Source organism: Sylvia atricapilla, chromosome 6, assembly GCF_009819655.1.
Source record: "Sylvia atricapilla isolate bSylAtr1 chromosome 6, bSylAtr1.pri, whole genome shotgun sequence".
Taxonomy (NCBI): domain Eukaryota; kingdom Metazoa; phylum Chordata; class Aves; order Passeriformes; family Sylviidae; genus Sylvia; species Sylvia atricapilla.
The window spans coordinates 27853715-27867780 of NC_089145.1; the positions used below are offsets into that span (position 1 = coordinate 27853715).

The window sequence follows — 14066 nt, forward strand, 5'->3', positions numbered from 1 at the left end:
AAACTTGAGCAGTCAAATGTTTCTACATTTTGCATAAGAAAAGTCCTTAAACTCACCTTCAAATGCAAGTGACAATTAACATTTCTTTATTATATTGATAATAATTTTCAATTATCCTCCCAGCTTGTCTACTGCTGAGAAAGTACTGCACAGGGAAGAGATCTGACTGGGTTGGCTGTACAGCATTCTCTTAAATAAGTGGGTGGGAGAAGGGCTCAAAAATACATATTAGCATAGGAAACCTGATTTTTCTGGGCTCACAGTAGGGACAGTGGAAAAAGACACTTGGAGATTCAAAGCTGGAGCATAACCTCAGATGCTCATAGCTGTGACAAGAATCTTTCTCTCTGCTGGGCACAAGAAGACCATAAGAGGGTTTGTTTCACTGGAGTGCTGTCATCCTTTCCTAGGTTTCACAATCTCCCTTCCCTACAAAGCCAGGAATCCAGATGCCAGTTTTGCAGATCTCAGCAGTGTGAAATATGAGAGGGATCCCAGGACTCAGTTCTGGTCTCAACTTCCCCCTCTCCAGCCAGAACAACTGCACCAGCAGCTCTCTGCTTGAAATACAGTCCTTACTTCAATGCTCAGCCTAAGCTATGACCGTAAAGAGACTGATACAGCCCAATTCAATTGAAACACATTTGAAACTGGTCTGCTGTGTTAAATTAGAATGTGAGAACAGAACACTTGCAAAATGCATAATTCAAAATCAGGCATAGGGCTTATTTAAAAAAACCCCATGAGTTTAATTTTTTTTCCTTAATTATCCAAGAAACTGCTTTAAATCTGCATTGCCATTAGCAACTCCACAAAGCTTTAAAAGATGCAATACACATCGTGCCACAATCTCAAACCCCCTTATAAATGATAATGAAACAGTGAATCTTCAAATCTTCTTTCAAGTAAGTACCTGTGGCAGGCATGGTTGAGAACCTTCCATCTACAATGGCCTGGGCCACAATGTTTCACGATATGGATCAGCAAAATTCTGGATTCTTAATTTCTTTTTTCTTTTATTTTTAATATTTCAACAAAATCCGTTTAACCAGCTTCAAGGAGATTTGATGAAAAAAAGGTTTTTGCCCATGTTAAATATATTTTTATAACTGAAGATGCCCATGTTTTGAAGCTATTGTTAAAAATCATGGGCCTTGGTAATAAAGATATACTATTCTGTGAAAATCTGCCCAAATTTTGACAAGTTACAAATTCCAAAATTTTTAACTTTTTCCTGCTTACATTCTTAGGGACTGAAGACTAAATTCCTCAGAAGCTGATTGTAGTGATGCACATTCAGAATAATACAGATAATTTCAGCTAAATATGTAAATTATTCAGTAGAAGGTGGAGGTCTGCTTCTTATAAATCTGTAGCCTAGGAGGAGACTAAAAATCACTGAGTCTGTCTCACTGCTCAGGGTAGGCTCAACTATACCTAAATTTGCAAGTTCTTACAGACGTTCAGTGCTGGAGATGCCCTATTTATTCTACTATTTAGTGAAATATTATCTATACAAGGTTTCATCCTAATGTTGAAGATGAATCTCATGTTAAAACAGGAGCCCTTTATTTCTTGTCCTCAATTATAAATGTGGAAAGCAGATTACCACTGTTCTCTTTGGAGCAGAATTTCATATTTTTAAATCTTTTACCTGCTTTTCTGTGTCAGATTAGACACTATAACTTTTCATTCCTTACAGCTTGTTTTTTCAATGCCTGACTGTTCTGATTGCCCTCCTCTGGACCACCTCCAGCTGGTTCACATTTTTGTTGTGTCCATGAGTGTAAACACCACTTTTGCTGATGCCTCACCAGTGCTGAGCAGAGCACTCTGCCCCTGCAAAGACAGCTCAGGGCAGCATCCTCTGGTTTTGCACTAGCCCAGCATTATTTCATTCTGTTCAGTTTGTGTTCTAGGAATTCTGCTAAGTATTTTCCCACAGAATTGCTTTGAGAGGAGTTCCTTGCTGTCTTGTGTTTCTGCAATTTCTTTTTTCCTGTCTAAATGTAGCTCTTATTCATCCTGAATCCTACCCACAACTTTTCAGATCATACCTGCAATTTATCAAGACCACTCTATTTTAATCATCTCTTCTACAATACTTGCCATCTCTTGCTGCTTGAAATTACCTGCAAATTTAATAATTATTCTTTTTGTGTCATCAGCCAACTCTTTAATGAGTACTACGAGACTTACAGCAATCCTCTGTGGAGCTTCATGGAACTCATCCTTATATTTTGACAATGATCTGTAACTGCTGCTTGTACATGGTCTGCAAATGCAACTCAACACATATTTTCAGTACAAATATTTACAAGTTCACAATTTATCTTCTGTAAAATAGTTGTTTAAAACCTAGTCTTTCTTTTTTTTTTTTTTTAAGATATATTTTTTGCTCAGGAAATTTTTATTAAAATATTAACAGAACTTCAGCTTTGAAGGAGATTGAGTAGGGGTAAAGAGATTTCATGTTTCAGTCAATTATGTAATTGTGGGAAATATCCTGAGGTGCACTTTCATTAGTATTCACAGAATACTAATAACTCAGTATCTCACAGTATCAGTGTACTAATAACTCAGTATCTAAATCTGTTAGATACTGCCTGTCTCTGCCTCTCATTGCCCTCCCTCCCAAAAGCCTTCTTCAGATTTAACTTAGCAGCTGATGGCAATTATCATATGGAAAAGTGTAAGTATTGAAAGATGGAGAAAGTCCTTAGTATTCCATTGAGCCATCTCACTTTGAGTAAAATATCTGTATCTGCAGTGACTTAGAGATCTTCTGCTAAGTTTTGCTTCTTTAAATCGCACGTCCAAATGAATAATACCCTTCATGACAGGTAAGACATATTTAGAAAAGGCTCACAGATCAGCTCATGTACCAACACAAGGTAGAAAAAATCTCTATTCACCCTGTTATAATCAGCTGGCCCTCCTCACCTTTTCAGAATATAAAAGAAAATATTTCTCCTCCTAGATACTCAACTATTCAGTTTTTGGCAGGATCAGGAAAAACCAGAAGTATTTCTCTTTTCCCTACCTCTTGAGCAGGCTAAATCTTTATTGCTTATGCATGTCTGATACATTGACTTTGTAAACTGCATAGTTCAAGTACAGTACCACAAATCATAAGTCTAGCAACTACATTTGGACATTTGGAGACACTGCCTAGCTGGGAGGTCACTTGTCACCTTGAAATGACAAAATGACAGCCATAGCCAAGCTTCTTTTCTTTATTATATCTAATGCTTTATGGTTTGGTTGGTTGGTTGGTTGGTTTTTTATTTGTAACCCTGAAAGCTCTCAATGAAGACACATCTGAAGGCAGATCCAATGGAAAACAAAGGTAACAAATGGAGATGACTGCAGCTGGAACAGGGAGCCAAGACTGCATTTGAAACAGGTGACTAGGTTTTAGCTCATTTAGATGCAACTCAAATGTCTACCTCTGCCTTCGATCTACATATTTATCTTCTTCCTACTCCCTCTAGACACCATGCATAAACCCATGCCCACATGTTTTTTAAATTACTTTCAGCAGTTTTCATTTTTAATCTACAGTTTAAAAGCCTGTGCTCCATCATGAAACCCAGCCTTGGTTCTATGCTGTCTTCCCTGGCAATGCATCTTTTGAAAACAGAGGCACTTGTTTGGTCTTTGCTATGTATGTTAATCTTCCAGTCAATTTCACAGGAATTTACATTATCACAAATTAATTTCAAACAAAGGAAAAATTACTCATTCTCCAGCTCAACCTTGAAGGCCTGTGTTATATGATGGGGATGGTGCACGGACCCAGCTAGTAGGACTTCTCTCCTATACAAAGTGATAGATTCACCTCATGACTTCTGATGGGCATAGAGTTAGGCCCTCCTCTATGACAATTTCCCAGACTTCCTCTATAGTCACCTGGGGACAAGTAACTCACCTATTTTAGATCCACATTTGATGACAGGATATGTTGCCCTTTGCAGCTGACACCACCACCTCTTCCTTCTTTTGATGAGAGTCTGGACAACCAGCTCAGACCAGCTATTAAAGGGTGGGAGCTGGGAGAGAAGAAATTTGATGATGGAACAAGAAACTCAGAGACTTGTGCCTGCAAAGCACTCTGAACTCTCATTGAATTTTTGCACAAACCATCACCCTTCAGGATTGTTTCCTAAACCTGAGACAATACCAAGTATAAAAAGACCGGGATGAATCATGCACACTTAGTTCTTGGGGGACTGAACCTTCTTTTTAGACATTTAGACATCCTCTCCCTCCCATCCCCTCTCTTACATATTTTTTAAAGAAAATTGTAAAAATTATGAAGGAAAATTCAAAAATATCCCAATATTGCAACATACTTGGAGATGTCATATAGGAGATCTCAAGAAATCAAAGATTTCCTAGCTTTGCACTCACCACTAAAATCAGGTCACGAGGCCAGCAGTTTAATGCATGACATATACAACAACATGAAGTACTATACTAGGAAAAATTAGGACCATCTTCAGAGATACCTTTTGCACACAGCATTGGCTGCAGGCTTAGTTTGCCTGTAATATTAAACTATTTTTCTCTGTGACTGACCCTGCAGATGACAGTTTTCAGTGTCTGTACACAGCATTGTTAGTTAAAGTCACTGGGCTGTAGAAGGACCTTCCAAAAATGTAAAACTGATAACCACAAAAATCATGAGATATGAAAACACAACAGAAAAATACTAATAAAATTTCTGTTTCCATCTTCCTGACCCATTCACTTTCTGCCTTAGGCCATCAGTTCATGGTTAAAATGTAATTCACTGTAAGGATATATTTAACTAGTGTTCACCTGCTTCTCCTAAAGTTGTTTTTTTCACCACTGTAGTGTCTAAAGCTTGTAAAAGACCAACATTTAAAAATATTCCCTTTCAGACCTTGAAGTTTTACCTATTGAAGTTTAAGAAGAAAAATTTGGAAATATTTTAGCAGCCACCTTTTTCAAGTGAGTTTCAAATAGTTGGAAATTATCTGGTAATAATATAGCATCTAGATGCATCTCCACACTGAAAGCATTTTTGGTGCAAGCCAGATTAAGGTTTTTAACAGCCTCAGGCACTGAAAAATAGCATGGGGGGATATAGAGGCCATGGGAACATTCTGTAGTCTTAAACCACCTATAATCCAGTACACAATTTTACGCAGAGAGCACTCCTAAAGCAACTGCTGCAAAATATCAGGACCTAGTGAAAAAGAATGGAGAGTAAAATAATCTTTTGAGAAGTGTTATTAATTCATGTAAATACCTCTTCTTCCTTCAGTGTGACTGCCTTAGATTTAACAGGTAATACAGATTTTGGAAATATTACTGTATGCAGGCTATCATCATCTTCTGTTTTGCAAAATTTCACACCTAAGAAGAAAATTGAAATGTCCCTTTTGCAGGAAATTAGCACCCCTACTTAAACCTGTGCGATCACACATCTGGGACATTGACTGTAGGCTCCCATTTATCCCAATTAAAACACACAGGGGGAAAAAAAGACCACCACTGATTTTCAGTTCCAAATAGATAGTTATTCTCATTCTATACTTTTTAGACAATAAAATCCAATGCTGTTTGATAAAATTATTTCCAGCCTTTTATTTTAAAAAACCAAACAGTCCTATAGTTACTAAAGCTTTTTAAATAGGGGTCACACTTCACAAAAATTTCTTCCATTCATTCATTCATTTCTTCATTCCTGCATTCATTCATTCTAAATTGTCATGATGCACCCCCAATTCTCAAAGGTTACCCAGTTCATCTGCCCTCCCACCCCAATCCGCTTCACAAAAGGTGGCCTGTGACCTTCATATCTAGATAAAGTCCGGGACTCCCATTCCTGACACCCCTAATAGAACATGCCAGGAACTCAGAGAGAACGCACATGAGAGTGGCGCAGCCTCGCCCTTTGCTTTCTGTTTATCAGACACCTTAACAAACGTGGGAAGTCCCAGATAAAAGGAGAGCCCTTGAACACATTTGCTGCTTGCTCTGTGAAGTGCTCAGTTCATCAACACAAGACCTTGTGTACATGATAAAGCATTCGTGGGTCATGTCACACAGTTTCAGAGCGAAAAGGCCGTTGGGGGCCTTTCTGCCTGTTTTGTCAAGGGAACCCCCGCGGCTCCATTATGACCCGTGGCTCTGCTCTTGGCAAGTGTCGGGTCGCCATTATGACTTGCCCGGGGCCATTATGACTCCCAGAGCTGAGGCAGGGATGGAGGGCGGGGCCGGCCTGGCCGAGACGCACTGCGGCACCTGTGACATCACAGCGCCACCGTCACAATGGGGACAGCTACCAACAGGAGCAGCGGGTAACGCCGGCCCAGTACAGCCTCGGCGAGCGGCGAGCACGCACGCAGACAGGAGGCTGTGCTGAAGGCCGAACGAGGCCCACGGCACAAAGGCGAGTGCCCGGGGAGACGCTTCTCACCGGCCACCCAGAGGCCAGGCCCTCGCCGGAGTGCCTGTGGCAGGCCGCGGTGCCGCTGCTGCCGCTGGGCCAGCGGCACAGGCCTCGCAGCCTGCCGGCTGCCTGGCCCCCTCTTTCCTGCCTTCCTTCCCATACCTGGGGCTCCTGTGCCCACTTCCCCCATCGCTACCTCCCTCCCATCCCCGCTCAAGCCCTGCTCACCTCCTTAGGCCATGTTTGCCGTTACGCTCCTCCTCTTGCTTGCGCAAGGCCTCCTCCGCTACCCGCGGCAGGCCGGCGATGGGCTGGATGAGGCCACACGGGAGCGCATGCAGCAGCGGGCTGAGTATCTGAACCGGCAGATGACTCAGCTGCTGCAGGAGCTGGAGCAGAAGGAGCTGGAGCAGAAGGGCGGGGCCTGGGGAGCCCTGCTCGTCTGGCAGGTCTGGGCTCTGGCTGCAATCCTCGTCCTTCTCTTGGCGCTGTGGATCGGACTCGGGAAAATTAGACGCCGTCCAGACGACAGCGGCCACAAGGAGAGGTCCAGCAGCAACCTGGTGGAGGAAGAAGGAGCAGAAGAAGGACGCAGCGTCGTTGCAAACGAAGAAGTAGAAAGCAACGATGCCAGTGTGGAAGAGGACAGTAAGGGTGGAAACCAAGAGGGCAGCAGTGATGAGGCAAAGGCAGAAAGCAATGCCGAAAATGAAGCCAAAGAAGGCTGCGGCGATGCAAGGGAGGAAGCCAACCCTGATGAGAAGGGGGAGGAAGCCAACGCTGCTGCAAATGAAGAAGACAAGCACGGGGCAAGCAAAGAAGACAAGGACCACGGTGCCAACAGGAAGCTCGAAAGCCTCCTAGAGGAGCGCCTGCACTTGCCTGTTCTGGACCTGGACAAAGGCTGCTCGGCGATAATGGACCTGATGGACAAACTCACCCACATCTTCGGGCAAGGCTTGTCCAACAGCTTCTACCCAGTGCCACAACAAGCCATCGGGGTGGGCAGCGCCTTTGAAGGCTGGAGTCCCCATGCACAAGACCTTGTGTACCATGTGCTTGTGCCCCTGAGTCCCCCTCCAGGACACGCCTTCCACCTGGACACTGCAGGGATGCTCCAGAGGAACTTCTGTGTCCGTGTGGAGCTGCTGTGCACCTGCGCAAGGGAGCAGCTGGGGGAGGACATGCTATGTTTCCTCCACCACCCCGAGGAGGAGCTGAGAAGGAGACAGGACCCCAGCCTCCTGCACACCCTCTGCACTGGCGCCTATCTAGATGTGGAGAAAACCGTCCACTGGTTCCATCGATTCGTCAGAGTAGCCTGGCTGCTGTTGCCTGAATCCCGCCACTGGTGTTTAAGGTTGCAGCCCTCCAGCCGCTCCTGCAAATTCCAGCTAAGCAAAGACAACGAAAGCTTCGCTGTCGAGATCATCTTTGGCGTGCGGCGAGGAGACTCGGACATCTTCGTGGGCAGCCAGCCTGCAGAAGCAGGCGTCCCAAGCACAACGTGGCTTGAGACTTACGCCGTGGCAGAGGCAAAGTTCTTCGGGCACATTTCCAGGCAGGCCCCCCAGGACAGCTGTCACTGCAAGTGCCTGCAGCTCCTCGCACGCTTCCTGACGGGCGTAGGCTTGTCCAGCTATGCCTTGAAGACCGTGGTGATGCACGTCCTGAACACCGTACCCCCGACACAGTGGCGCAGGGAGGATTTTGGGCAGCGGCTCATGGACATCCTCACGTACCTCCACTTCTCACTGGAGACAAAACAACTCCACCACTTCGTCGTAGGCAACGCGAGGTTTCCTGCGGAGATCAGCTTGCCCTCCGGCTTCCGGCTGGCCATACCACCCAACCTCTTCCAGCACCTGGCGAGCAGTCCGGACGCTCACGCCGAGGCCGTGCAGGACTACGTTCACCTGCTGCACTGGCTCAAACAGCTGCTGAGCCCCGGCCATTGAAAGAGACCATCATGCACAGGGCTGTGCTTCTGGGGCCTCTTGACACCCCCTGTATATACTAACCTCCCGTTAGTTAGTGTGTTTGTTAAGACCCCGTAGTTAGTACGTTTACTGTAGTTACTAAGTACCCCCTAGCTAGAGTATTCACTGTAAGGATTAGGACGCCCTAGGCAGCGTGTTCAGCAATCCCAAACCTTCTTTGCTCCCGTTCCAATAAAACAGACTATTCCGGTATCTGGACTGTGTGCAAGCTCTTCTTGAACCTGACTAGACCTAGAGAGCATTTACTTGCAAGTTCCACTAGCTGTGAATTTGTGACTGGCTGGGAGGAGGGACTTCGAGTAACAGGCCTTTTTCTAACCAGAGGCGCGCGCTTCTCGTTCCCCGCTGCCCACAGTTATCCATCGCACGGCCTGTCCAAGTCCGCCAGGCACAGAAGCCCACGTTTACTTGGCACAGCTTCCTTGTCTTCCTCAGGCAGGGGAGATGGACACCTTATCCAGCTCCTTGGACAAGTGTGGCCGCTCACTCTGGGAAGTTTTTCATGCTCTGTCTACAAACAGTACAGCACGGGCAAGACCAGAACACAGAGATATCAGCCTAAAGCTACTGTTCTTCTGAAGTACAGAGCAAACCCTTAGAGCATACACTCATCTGAACGACAGAAGCAAGGCAGTACGTCCTACATTCCTGTCACGATGATAAAAGTGCGAGATATGAAGATCCTCCGCTGCAGAGCACCAGTCTCAGCCTCCGTAGAAAGGTGAGTAGAACCACAGGCAGCATCTGCCAAGCCGATCCCCCTCTCATGTCAGCGGAGAGTTGCTCACTCAAGCACAGCCTAAAAAGAGAGAAATCAATAATTAGGAAAACCCCAAGCCTCCTGTGTGTTGTCACGACTAATTGGAATTGGTATCTGACGCCTCTGAAGACACGGACTCCCATTCCTGACACCCCTAATACAACACGTCAGGAACTCAGAGAGAACTCACAGGAGAGTGGCGCAGCCTCGCCCTTTGCTTTCTGTTTATCAGACACCTTAACAAACGTGGGAAATCCCAGATAAAAGGAGAGCCCCTGAACACTTTTGGTGCTTGCTGTGTGAAGTGCTCAGTTCTTCAACCAACCGTCATATTCTTACACCTGCCACAGCTGCGGCACCTATGTCCTGTAAGTGATTTCTTTCGTAAAGGGATCACGCAATGATGCATTTCTCTGAAAAGAAATGGGAAGATGTGCATCGGGTCTGCAGGCATGCTGCCAAGTCTGCTGCTGATGGGGCAAAGAAATAGCACACGTCTGAATTCCGGCGCTGGAAAAACTTACACCTTGATTTTCGTTACAGTCCAGACACTGTAACAACATCCCTCAACACAGAGCTGGGGCTACGCTTGCAGAATTCCTGTGCCGAATTCAGAAGGCGCCGTTCATCTATCAACTACAGCTGATAAATACAGAGTAAATAAAGGCAGGAAATGCAAAATACAGAAATACGGTTGATAAACACAAAATTCAGAGTTCCTGTTCTCCCACACCAAATTACCGTGTTCTGTCTGCAACGCTCATTTGTACGCCACAGTCCTGAGGAGGCCATGGCAAGGAGCCTGGAACTCAAGATTCTGCTGACCAGCTGGACACTGAATGCCCTCCATATTCGAGAGAGTCCACGCCCTCAGGGAGTTGCTGCTGCTCCCCCTGGGTGCTTCTCTCAGAACGAAATTGCCAACGAATGTTGTGCTAGAACCAACACCGTGTCTGTGAGTGTCGGCGCATCACTTTGTTGGGAATTGGGGGCAGGCAGAGAGCGCTGCAGCAGAACTGCATTTTGCAGCAGAATTGATGCTGCGGTGGCCTCTGGCTTCTCTGATGCTGTAAATGCTGGGAAATGTCTCCAGGGAATCAAGGTCCTCCTCGTGGGGGCACAGCAGGACCCGAGATCCTGCCGTGGAGACGGCCCAATGCCACCACCAGCATATTCATCACTACACACCCAGGGCTGTCACTTAGGTCCCAAGAGCACCCCCGCAAGCACACAGGTCAGCAGCAAGGCAACCCGTTCCATCTCACAGCAGGAGATATCCAGTAAGAAAGCATTCGTGGGTCATGTCACACAGTTTCAGAGCGAAAAGGCCGTTGGGGGCCTTTCTGCCTGTTTTGTCAAGGGAACCCCCGCGGCTCCATTATGACCCGTGGCTCTGCTCTTGGCAAGTGTCGGGTCGCCATTATGACTTGCCCGGGGCCATTATGACTCCCAGAGCTGAGGCAGGGATGGAGGGCGGGGCCGGCCTGGCCGAGACGCACTGCGGCACCTGTGACATCACAGCGCCACCGTCACAATGGGGACAGCTACCAACAGGAGCAGCGGGTAACGCCGGCCCAGTACAGCCTCGGCGAGCGGCGAGCACGCACGCAGACAGGAGGCTGTGCTGAAGGCCGAACGAGGCCCACGGCACAAAGGCGAGTGCCCGGGGAGACGCTTCTCACCGGCCACCCAGAGGCCAGGCCCTCGCCGGAGTGCCTGTGGCAGGCCGCGGTGCCGCTGCTGCCGCTGGGCCAGCGGCACAGGCCTCGCAGCCTGCCGGCTGCCTGGCCCCCTCTTTCCTGCCTTCCTTCCCATACCTGGGGCTCCTGTGCCCACTTCCCCCATCGCTACCTCCCTCCCATCCCCGCTCAAGCCCTGCTCACCTCCTTAGGCCATGTTTGCCGTTACGCTCCTCCTCTTGCTTGCGCAAGGCCTCCTCCGCTACCCGCGGCAGGCCGGCGATGGGCTGGATGAGGCCACACGGGAGCGCATGCAGCAGCGGGCTGAGTATCTGAACCGGCAGATGACTCAGCTGCTGCAGGAGCTGGAGCAGAAGGAGCTGGAGCAGAAGGGCGGGGCCTGGGGAGCCCTGCTCGTCTGGCAGGTCTGGGCTCTGGCTGCAATCCTCGTCCTTCTCTTGGCGCTGTGGATCGGACTCGGGAAAATTAGACGCCGTCCAGACGACAGCGGCCACAAGGAGAGGTCCAGCAGCAACCTGGTGGAGGAAGAAGGAGCAGAAGAAGGACGCAGCGTCGTTGCAAACGAAGAAGTAGAAAGCAACGATGCCAGTGTGGAAGAGGACAGTAAGGGTGGAAACCAAGAGGGCAGCAGTGATGAGGCAAAGGCAGAAAGCAATGCCGAAAATGAAGCCAAAGAAGGCTGCGGCGATGCAAGGGAGGAAGCCAACCCTGATGAGAAGGGGGAGGAAGCCAACGCTGCTGCAAATGAAGAAGACAAGCACGGGGCAAGCAAAGAAGACAAGGACCACGGTGCCAACAGGAAGCTCGAAAGCCTCCTAGAGGAGCGCCTGCACTTGCCTGTTCTGGACCTGGACAAAGGCTGCTCGGCGATAATGGACCTGATGGACAAACTCACCCACATCTTCGGGCAAGGCTTGTCCAACAGCTTCTACCCAGTGCCACAACAAGCCATCGGGGTGGGCAGCGCCTTTGAAGGCTGGAGTCCCCATGCACAAGACCTTGTGTACCACTGTGCTTGTGCCCCTGAGTCCCCCTCCAGGACACGCCTTCCACCTGGACACTGCAGGGATGCTCCAGAGGAACTTCTGTGTCCGTGTGGAGCTGCTGTGCACCTGCGCAAGGGAGCAGCTGGGGGAGGACATGCTATGTTTCCTCCACCACCCCGAGGAGGAGCTGAGAAGGAGACAGGACCCCAGCCTCCTGCACACCCTCTGCACTGGCGCCTATCTAGATGTGGAGAAAACCGTCCACTGGTTCCATCGATTCGTCAGAGTAGCCTGGCTGCTGTTGCCTGAATCCCGCCACTGGTGTTTAAGGTTGCAGCCCTCCAGCCGCTCCTGCAAATTCCAGCTAAGCAAAGACAACGAAAGCTTCGCTGTCGAGATCATCTTTGGCGTGCGGCGAGGAGACTCGGACATCTTCGTGGGCAGCCAGCCTGCAGAAGCAGGCGTCCCAAGCACAACGTGGCTTGAGACTTACGCCGTGGCAGAGGCAAAGTTCTTCGGGCACATTTCCAGGCAGGCCCCCCAGGACAGCTGTCACTGCAAGTGCCTGCAGCTCCTCGCACGCTTCCTGACGGGCGTAGGCTTGTCCAGCTATGCCTTGAAGACCGTGGTGATGCACGTCCTGAACACCGTACCCCCGACACAGTGGCGCAGGGAGGATTTTGGGCAGCGGCTCATGGACATCCTCACGTACCTCCACTTCTCACTGGAGACAAAACAACTCCACCACTTCGTCGTAGGCAACGCGAGGTTTCCTGCGGAGATCAGCTTGCCCTCCGGCTTCCGGCTGGCCATACCACCCAACCTCTTCCAGCACCTGGCGAGCAGTCCGGACGCTCACGCCGAGGCCGTGCAGGACTACGTTCACCTGCTGCACTGGCTCAAACAGCTGCTGAGCCCCGGCCATTGAAAGAGACCCTCCTGCACAGGGCTGTGCTTCTGGGGCCTCTTGACACCCCCTGTATATACTAACCTCCCGTTAGTTAGTGTGTTTGTTAAGACCCCGTAGTTAGTACGTTTACTGTAGTTACTAAGTACCCCCTAGCTAGAGTATTCACTGTAAGGATTAGGACGCCCTAGGCAGCGTGTTCAGCAATCCCAAACCTTCTTTGCTCCCGTTCCAATAAAACAGACTATTCCGGTATCTGGACTGTGTGCAAGCTCTTCTTGAACCTGACTAGACCTAGAGAGCATTTACTTGCAAGTTCCACTAGCTGTGAATTTGTGACTGGCTGGGAGGAGGGACTTCGAGTAACAGGCCTTTTTCTAACCAGAGGCGCGCGCTTCTCGTTCCCCGCTGCCCACAGTTATCCATCGCACGGCCTGTCCAAGTCCGCCAGGCACAGAAGCCCACGTTTACTTGGCACAGCTTCCTTGTCTTCCTCAGGCAGGGGAGATGGACACCTTATCCAGCTCCTTGGACAAGTGTGGCCGCTCACTCTGGGAAGTTTTTCATGCTCTGTCTACAAACAGTACAGCACGGGCAAGACCAGAACACAGAGATATCAGCCTAAAGCTACTGTTCTTCTGAAGTACAGAGCAAACCCTTAGAGCATACACTCATCTGAACGACAGAAGCAAGGCAGTACGTCCTACATTCCTGTCACGATGATAAAAGTGCGAGATATGAAGATCCTCCGCTGCAGAGCACCAGTCTCAGCCTCCGTAGAAAGGTGAGTAGAACCACAGGCAGCATCTGCCAAGCCGATCCCCCTCTCATGTCAGCGGAGAGTTGCTCACTCAAGCACAGCCTAAAAAGAGAGAAATCAATAATTAGGAAAACCCCAAGCCTCCTGTGTGTTGTCACGACTAATTGGAACTGGTATCTGACGCCTCTGAAGACACGGACTCCCATTCCTGACACCCCTAATACAACACGTCAGGAACTCAGAGAGAACTCACAGGAGAGTGGCGCAGCCTCGCCCTTTGCTTTCTGTTTATCAGACACCTTAACAAACGTGGGAAATCCCAGATAAAAGGAGAGCCCCTGAACACTTTTGGTGCTTGCTGTGTGAAGTGCTCAGTTCTTCAACCAACCGTCATATTCTTACACCTGCCACAGCTGCGGCACCTATGTCCTGTAAGTGATTTCTTTCGTAAAGGGATCACGCAATGATGCATTTCTCTGAAAAGAAATGGGAAGATGTGCATCGGGTCTGCAGGCATGCTGCCAAGTCT

At 48.6% G+C, this 14066-nt stretch overlaps 2 protein-coding genes across 2 annotated transcripts; both read left to right on the forward strand.

The window, feature by feature from the left end:
- The first annotated feature begins 6759 nt into the window (after positions 1 to 6759).
- LOC136363094 (inositol 1,4,5-trisphosphate receptor-interacting protein-like 1) lies at positions 6760 to 8382 on the forward strand. Its single transcript, XM_066322183.1, has one exon. The coding sequence runs from the start codon at positions 6760 to 6762 to the stop codon at positions 8380 to 8382; it is 1623 nt and encodes a 540-aa protein (XP_066178280.1).
- A 2696-nt stretch (positions 8383 to 11078) lies between these two features.
- Positions 11079 to 12798, forward strand: LOC136363095 (inositol 1,4,5-trisphosphate receptor-interacting protein-like 1). Its single transcript, XM_066322184.1, is given in 2 exon segments — positions 11079 to 11894; positions 11896 to 12798. Coding segments are annotated over 2 exon segments (1719 nt in total).
- The last annotated feature ends 1268 nt before the right edge of the window (positions 12799 to 14066 follow it).